Here is a 9,116-nt window from a genome sequence, read left to right as displayed (position 1 = left end):
AAGATGGTAGTCCCCGCCGTATATTTCTGTACGGGCGAAGGGCAAGGCAGAGGGATACGCCGGTGGGGAATCCTGATTGTCCTGAGTCTAGCTGTGTGCATGACCAAGGGAATAATTCCCGAGGTACCTGCGGGGGAGCGTCCCCTGGGGAAGTGTGAGCAGTGCCTGACTGCCACAGATACCAGACTAATAATTGACTGTCCTCCGGGACAGCAGAAAGGGTTCTGTTGGTCTAACGGTACTCGGTATGGACTCTGTGAATTGAAGGGGGAGGTCTGGTGTTACCACTCAGGGGCAGGTCTTAAGGACGGGCAGTCAAAAACTCCTACAGGAGGAAAGACTGAAGCTTCCCACTTCAGACATAAGAGAGAAACTGGAATACTTCCTCCGATCTCAGTTTGTGCCCAATGTAATAAAACCGTATGGATGGGAGGAAAAAGGCAATCTACTTTTCTGGCGTACTATAAGGTCAACCCTTTGTGTTACGATAAAACAAAATTAAAAACATGTACTATGGGGGGAAAATTGTACTGGGAAGGCAGAAATCTGAAACATGAAGAAAAAGCATCCTTTGACAATGAACCGATAATTCTTGATTTATTAAAAAGTGGTGATGATTGAATTTGTTTACAATTCGACCAAATATTCTGCTTTTCAAAGGATGAGGAAGGGATGGATCCTGAAAGTAAAATAAAACAACTTACCCAGGAGTTAAAAAGGTGAGAGGTAGAAATCCAGAAAAGGAGGTTAGAACGGGAGAGACTAAAGTCTCTCAGCGAACAATATGAACAATTAGAAAAACAATACAGTGATTGGGGATTACCAAACCCCAACCAAAATCTCTTTATTGATCTAATGCAAGAAATAGCAACAGAATTAGGTTTGTCTAACTGTTGGATCTGTGGCGGTTTAAAATCGGCCGAAAGGTGGCCTTGGAAGGGAGAAGGACTCACCCCAGAACAACTCCTAAAATAGGAGGGATCAAAAACGTCGAGAACTACACAAAGACCTGAGGGATGGGTAATAGATTAGAGGATAATTGGCACTGTCTGTATTAGCAGAGAGGGGAGGGAATTCACTGATCTGGTGGGATATACCCCATGTATAAACACACTCACAGTGAATTCAGACACTAAATTAAAGATCTGGCAACCTGAACCCCCCGTGGGCTATTGGAGTTGCACCCGGGGGAATCATTGCGAATGGGTTGAAATAATTAAGTTATGTTGGAACAAAAACTCTGGGGCCAATCCCTTCCATGCACTAGAAGGCCTAAAAGAATATTGGGATGATCCTGCAAAGACGAATACAGGTTGGAAAGCCCCCGATGGTATTTACTGGATCTGTGGGAAGAAAGCATACAGCGGGCTCCCCAGGAAATGGAAGGGGTCCTGCACCCTAGGGATAATCAGGCCCTTTTTCTTCACCTTACCTCGAACAGAAAGCAAATTGTTAGGAGCTCCCCTCTTTGAGACGTTGAATAGACAAAAAAGAGAACTAAAACGAGAATTACCAATGGCTGGAGGCAGTCAAAAATGGGGGGAAGACGAATGGCCTGCCGAGAGAATCATTAAGTATTATGGGCCTGCCACTTGGGCAAATGATGGCAGCTGGGGATATCGAACACCCATTTACCTCCTCAACAGACTCATCAGGTTACAGGCAGTGGTGGAAGTAGTTTCCAACCACACCTCAGATATGGAGGCTAGCTTTGGAGCAAGCTGCAGGCCCCATGGCCTGCCAGCCCTGCCTGAGAAGCTAGCCTGGGAAATTCATGGGAGGATTCAAAACAATCCTCAAAGACAGAAAACAGCCTGCAGGTGCTGTTTGTCTGTTCCCGTGTTTTCCTTGCAGGAGAGGGTCAGGGGGGTGGTGAACCCCACTGACCAATGATGGTAATGTAGCACTTTACTAACCAATAAGAGTTTCCTTTCTGTACTTTTCACGAACTAGTCTATATAACATGGCTGTAGCAATAAACTAGAGATTCTCTCCTGTTCTGACTCCCTTGAGAGTCCGTGTCGTTCTTCCTGCCGTTCCCAATTAGAACGACACTCAGAAGCATTAGAGCTTCTGGCAAAACAACACTCGCAAATGAGGGCTTTTGTATACCAAAACAGATTAGCCCTCGACTACTTACTCGCCGAGGAAGGAGGAGTGTGTAGTAAATACAATGAATCGGAATGTTGTATGGAGGTAGATGACTATGGGGGAAACAATAAGGGGACTAGCCGCTGAAATAAAGAAAGTAGCACATGTGCCGGTCCAAAAGTGGAATTCTATTCTACAAGCCTCTTGGTGGGACCAAATATTTGGACAAGGAGCTTGGTGGAAAAAGCTGGTATTCTTTATAACTTGCTCAATCGCAAGAATCATTTTTCTCCCATGCCTGATTCCCTGTTTTATCAGGTTAATACATTCCATTGTTCAGGGGATGCAGATCGCTGCCCTCCCCATTGATCCAGAAAATGCCCAAGGGAAGCCTACTCCTTTCTCCCAAATATCCAAACTAATGAAGTGAGAAGAAAAAAGAGAAAGCGAGAAGGCAATTGAAGCCTTAAAGAAATTTGAAGAAAATGACCCTTTTCAAGGGTACTGTGGGGAGTCTCTAAAAGATTGGGAGGAGGAGGAATATTGTTAAACACGAATTTTTAATGTGATAAATTATTAGGCGGGGGACTGTGATAAATATAACATTGGATAAAAATTCGTGAAAGAGAATAAAGAATTATATGTTATATTTGTAATACTGTAAAGATACAAAATGTAAAATAATCCAGAGATACCTTCCCGAGTCGGGCAGTAACGATCGGCAGCAACGCTTATCAACACAAAATAAAGAGCAGGACACGAGCAATCAAACCAGACAATGAGAGTGGCCCGGTCGAGATATCCATCTCCTCCGCACCCAAACTGGCCACTCCACCTCCGGCAGGTGCAATCAGAAAACACTCGGAGCCATTTCGCATGTGAAAGGGACTCTGCTCCGTCGAGATATCCATCTGCTCCCGCACCCAAACTGGACACTCCATTCCGGGAGATGCAATCGGAGGACACTCAGAGTCTCTCGCATGTGAAAGGACTCTGCTCCACCGACCATTGACTCAGCTCAACGGATCTCTCTTTGTTGGACGGTGCTTACTCCGGATTTTGCCCCAGGATACGAAAACCCCTATAAGAACCCCGGACTGCAGTTCCTACTTCGTGGATTTGGGAACTTGGTACCTCTGGGTACAGACCCCTGTCCACCCGGCGCTGCGCTGATCTATTTATTGTGGTTTTTTCTCTCGTTGCTGGTGCTTGAAATTATTTTATAATAAATCGCTTTTATATTAACCCTATTTTGCCATTGCGTTTATAACAGTGATGTATATCTAAAACAGTATGTGGCTCGGATACTGTCTCTGTGAAATCTCTTCGACAGGAAGCTCAGCTGACACAGACCCTGCCTTTGGACTTTGCTGTGCATAATATCCAACCAGGAGACTGGGTCCTAGTTAAGGAGTAAAAAGAAGCACCCCTAGTGGCTAAGTGGCGTGGACCTTTCCAGGTGTTGCTGACTACAGAAACAGCTGTCAAGACAGCTGAACACGGGTGGACACATCACACTCGAGTCAAGGTCTCTAAAGCTCCAGAGATTTGGACATCTCAGCTGGAGGAGAAGGATGGGAAGCCGCGACTGACACTCCGCAGGAGTGGACTGGAGCAGTAGCCGCGCGTCGACATCAGGGGAAGCCCTGAGTGCCTACCCACAGACTGACTGCTGAAATTGTATGGGCATCCCTACTCTCAAATCTCCAGACACTGGGAGCCAATCCAGGCTGTCATTGCTTTCTTTATGCTAAGCTGTTTCTGTGCTTTCACTTGCCACAGGTGGTATAAAAGACAACGTGAAATTCAAAAATTAGAAATTAGATTATAACACTATTAGAATGTTTCTCTTAATAATTTTACCTTTATATTTTCAGTTAAGTTGGGGTCTAAAGTGGGAAAATAATTTTTTACTTTAAGAGAACAAGTAGCAAAGACCTTTAACCTTAGGAACTGTTGGGTCTGCGGAGGGCCAGGGGGATCTGAAAGCTGGCCATGGGTGGCCAGCCCGGTGGAGCCTAAATGGTGGGTTAGCACCCTGAGTGAAGTCCATAATGGAACAGGATTTTGGGACAAAGAAGGAAATCCATGGCAGCTTCATTCTTCTGAAAGAGGCATTTATTGCCTAAACAGAACAGGAACCACATATGTGGGAAAGAGCGTTTGTGACTGGACTTTATCTTTGGGTTTAGATTGTTGGACCCCCAAATGCCCTCCTTATGACTGTTCCAGATATCAAGGCAGATGGAATCAAACGCATGTTAAGCTCACTAATGGTAGCCGGGTAAGGTGTTCCTTCCATAATTACCAAAAAGATTTTGAAGGCTGTAAAGCAGTGGGGAAGGATAAATTTTTTGACCCTTTATTTTTAAGCTACCCCCGAGATAATTCCACAAGTAAGACACATGTTGGCCGAGACTGTCAGTGGAAATGGCAACACTGGAATGGAACTCGAACCCTTTTCAGTAAGTTCTGGTCCAGATCTAATAAAACAGATCTGAGATGTGATTGCAAGTGAAAACCTCATGTAGGAGCTTGAAAATGTAAATATTGTGATTCTTATAGTGAGGCAACTATTGTTAGTGGACCACTAGGCCCTGGAAGCAAGCTGTATTTTGACCCACCTGTTGATGATGAAAATTGGAAAGGTCCCTTCGCTAATGGGACCTGGGCTCTAAAGGGGCATTACTGGATTTGTGGCCAAAATGCTTACCGCAGGCTACCTCCAAACTAGTCAGGAATATGTTATGTGGAGTATATTAGACCACAGTTCTTTCTGCTACCACAAGTTCAAGGAAATCAGTTAGGAATCAAAGTATATGATGATCTAATTAGAGAAAAGCGGTCCATTGATACATCCCTGGTTGGAAAGAGCACCCAAAAGTGAAGAAAAGATGAATGGCCACCTGAACGAATCATACAACACTATGGACCAGCTACCTGGAACCCAAATGAATTAATATCAGGTGCCAGAAAACCTATTTATAATCTAAATCGGATAATTAGGTTGCAAGCTGTCTTTGAAATAATAATCAACCAGACAGCTACAGCTCTTGACCTTCTTGCTGACCAGTCTACTCAGATGAGAAATGCAATATTTCAACATCGGATGGTATTAGACTATTTATTAGTAGAAGAAAGGGGGGGGTGTGAAAAATTTAATGACTCAAACTGCTGTTTGCAAATAGATGACAATGGAAAAGTGGTAAAACAAATAACAAAAAGAATAAGAAACTTAGCCCATGTACTGGTCCAAACATGGAAAAGATGGGAATGAGATATGTTTTCATGGTTACCTGGTGGCCTATAAGTCAAACAAATGCTTTTTTTTCCTCTTATGTATTGTAGCAACTCTAATCTTTTTACCATGCATGATCCCTTGCTTAATACAACTCATTCAACATGTGATCAAAGGAATGCAGGTAGTAGCCATGCCTACTGATCCAGAGATAGCTACAAAAGGGCAGAGTGATGCCACTGCAAATAAAGACCCAAGAAAAAGAAATTAAGTCAATGATAACTAAAGTTTGTAAAGACAATTATTAACAAAAATTAAAAGAGGAGGGATTGAGAGGAATGATGGGTTTGTCTTTACAAACAAGCTGTGAGTCTGCTGATAAGATGCAGCTATCAGTGAGAGACAACAGAAACAATGGGATGGATTCCACTAAAAGATCAAAGAGGCACTGAACGAACACTATGAATTCCATAAAAGAAGGGATTATGCATTGTGGGGGGGGGGAAGGTATCGCCGCCGGTATCAGGCGTTCCGGGAAGCCTGTACCTCTCAAGTACCTCAGCCTATGGGGAAAGAGAGAAGGGACAAGCAGCCTGGAATTAGGATAAAAAGGAGGCTGCGCCCTCCAAAAATTTGAGAGACCCCAGGGGAATGCCCCATGGCCTCTCCCTTTATTCGAATAAAGTAAAAGGACTCCTCTGTCTCATTTTTGGACATAAACCTCTGGTGTTTGTGGATTAATTTTCCTGACAAGAGGGACTACGGGTTTGTCTTTACAAACAAGCTGTGGGTCTGCTGATAAAATGCAGCTATCACTGAGAGACAACAGAAACAATAGGATAGATTCCACTGAAAGATGAAAGAGGCACTGAAAGAGCACCATGAATTCCACAAGAGTTAAGAATTAAGAAGGGATTATGCATTCGGGTGTGTGTGTGTGTGTGAAGGTATTCCAGGTATCAGGCGTTCCGGGAAGCCTGTACCTCTCAAGTACCTCAGCCTATGGGGAAAGAGAGAAGGGACAAGCGGCCGGGAATTAGGATAAAAGGAGGCTGTGCCCAAGGGGAATGCCCCATGGCCTCTCCCTTTATTCGAATAAAGTAAAAGGACTCCTCTGTCTCCTTTTTGGACATAAACCTCTGGTGTTTGTGGATTAATTTTCCTGACAGACTCTAAATCCATTCTTTCCGGCTTAGTGTCCGAGGAATCTCCTTTATTCTGTGATGCCTTTGTCTTTGCATCTTGTTTGTGTATTCTAGGTCTTTATCTTATCTTGCAGTCTGACCCTTTTCTTTTTCTTGTGGATCAGGGTGTCAGGGTATGGTTTTTGTCAAAGCCCCCCTTTTTAGTCAAGCATTTCTTTATGTTTATTTCCTAATTCTTAATTTCTCTGTTTCAGCTTGACATAGTTGACGGCAATACTATTTCTTTCAATCTAGAAAGTGAGTAGAGCCAGAGAAACGTTTTACCTTAGTAAAGAAAGGGTCCTTCTCTCCCCCCCTCCAAAAAAAAAAAAAAGGCAAGGAAACAGAGCTACCCACCTCATCGAGTTACAAAGGCAAAACCCACCGCTAGTTCCACAGAAACGACGAAACCAAGATGGCGGCCACCCGACGACGGGAGAGAACCGCTGCAGCGGACTACCTCTCCAAGAGCCCATTGTAACTAGCCTTAGCGCTGAAAGAAAGACGACTACAAGTCCCGGCAGCCGCCGCGCGGCCGAGCTAGGGGACCTGGGAGGGAAGGCGAGGGGCGGAGCTAATAAATATTGGCACAGAGCACTTGCCTTGCGTAAGATGGTTGTGGCTGCTACGCTCTAAGTGGAATGCGTGGCAGGCAGACGCGTACTTGTGTCTCCTCGCCGCCTCTATGCTGTGGATTTTGCCGCGGGTAGGGGCCGTGGAGCAATAGTGAGAGGGAAGCCCAGGCTTGCGTGCCTCGGCGCTGGCCGGTTGCTGGTGGTACTACGGGTGCGGCGTGTTACTACTCAAGTAGAGCTCCTTGCTCCCGTCCCTTGAGCAGGAGGAGGCTGAGGCTGCTGTGGGCGGGGGTTGCTCGTTTCTTCCCTGCTCGGCTATGTCGGACAATCAGAGTTGGAATTCCTCTGGCTCCGAAGACGACCCCGAGACAGAGCTCGGGCTGCCTGTTGAGCTCTGTGGGGTACTCAGCAAGGTAAGCTGCTTTTCCTCCTCCCCGCAGCCTGTGCCTGACGGCCTCTCGCTTCTTTTTTTCGCGTCGCACTACAGTCTCCCTCCTGTAGCTGGCCCTAGCCCTAATTCTGCAGCTGGCTGAGGACTGTCAGCCCCGACTACCTGTTTTCTCACCCCCCTGTTCCGGAGGATCAGGCTAAGGCTCCTGCGTCCCCCGGCGCTGGTGGAGGGGCCTGGTGGAGGCGTGGGAGGCGCCATCATGGCCGATGCAGCCGCCACCTGCAGCTGGTCCGGCGTTCCGCACAACCTCCTCCCGCCCCCTCCCTCAGATGGAGGCACCACCACATCCCCCTAGACTGGGGGAGGAGGAGGGTTACGTCCTTGTACTCGCATCTGCTCAGTGCCTGTTCGTCCTTCCCCCACCCCTCGCAACCTTCGAGGGGCGGCGTGAGGAAGCAGTTTCTTGAAGAAGAACCGCGGGCGCGGCTTCGGCCGTGGCTGGGGGAGGGGTTGGCGGCAGGCTGTCCCTCCTGCCCCCGTAGGGAGCCTGCTGGCTGCCTGGCGTGAGCTTCCGGAAAGAGGCCCGCGAGGCGGCAGCCAGGTACGCGCGAGAAGGTATCTCCCCCAATCCTTAGGCTTTTGGCCGAAGCTGACGTAGGTCCTGGGTGTGGTCTGGAGCCGCGACATCACACATCTCTGCCCGGGAGCTCCTAAAGGCAGGCTCAGCTCGTGGTCACTTCCCAGAAGCAGGCCTCAGCACGAATGGCACAATCTTTGGTCCAACTACCAAAACAGGACAATAAAATACCTCTGCAGTGAGAGATAGAGGAGGTGAGGAGGAGTGGAAGAAAAATGGCACTGAAGTTTATTTCCCCCTTTTAAAAATAAGCATCACTTTTTGCTCTTATATCACTGAAAACTAAATGACTTGCAAATGTGTTGGATGATACTGGGAAACTTAAGGAGTGTTTTAAAGCTGAATATTGAATTACTAACTTTGAAAGCAGATATTTTTATAATAGAAAGTACTTTCAGAATGATGTTGAAATATCTTTAGAATTAAAGCTCTGTTTTGAATTTCTTTCCTATGCAATAAGGCCAGACACAGACCTGTGTAGAAGGCACATATAGAGTGCTGAAATTATAAGTGGGCTCTGGATGCTGAGAGGAGCTGTGATGGGGCTAGTACTCTGTTTTTTGTGAGGGACTCTGTAAACTCCTTCAGTCTTGAAAATGTTTCTAAGCCTAGAGATGGGAGGAACAGCTAGGAGAAAAGAAGGCCCTTGGTGCTCATCTGTAAAATCTTATAATCTAATAAGTCCTAGTGCTGTATTTTACTGGTATAGCAGGTGAAGCCATGGCTTCTTCTGACGTTCTGTAGCTTAGATACATGTAAACGTTTCTGAATGATTGTGCTGATGCTGCCTTTTCTGTGAGAACATGGAATGGAATATGAATAGCCAAGTATGGTGAAACCTGTTGCAATGAATATGCTTGAGGGACATTTACCTTTTGCTAGTTGATGCCTCAGTAATACTTGAGACAAGCCAAATAAAATGAAATGGTAGCATACCAAGCCTTCTACTAAAGACATATTTACTTTTAATAACTTAATGTGTATAATTAATTCTTAAATC

At 45.9% G+C, this 9,116-nt stretch overlaps 1 protein-coding gene across 4 annotated transcripts in view; it reads left to right on the top strand.

The window, feature by feature from the left end:
• The first annotated feature begins 6,876 nt into the window (after positions 1-6,876).
• The window catches only part of LOC131591636 (ceramide transfer protein-like), a 311,936-nt gene continuing 309,696 nt past the window's right edge, over positions 6,877-9,116 (top strand). For all 4 annotated transcript variants that reach the window (XM_058862535.1, XM_058862536.1, XM_058862537.1 and 1 more), the window contains exon 1: positions 6,877-7,501. In XM_058862535.1, coding sequence (XP_058718518.1) covers positions 7,406-7,501 — 96 coding nt within the window. In that variant the 5' untranslated portion in view covers positions 6,877-7,405. The remainder of the gene's footprint in view (positions 7,502-9,116) is intronic.

This window comes from Poecile atricapillus, chromosome W, assembly GCF_030490865.1.
Source record: "Poecile atricapillus isolate bPoeAtr1 chromosome W, bPoeAtr1.hap1, whole genome shotgun sequence".
Taxonomy (NCBI): domain Eukaryota; kingdom Metazoa; phylum Chordata; class Aves; order Passeriformes; family Paridae; genus Poecile; species Poecile atricapillus.
This window is presented reverse-complemented; position numbering and strand designations above follow the sequence as displayed.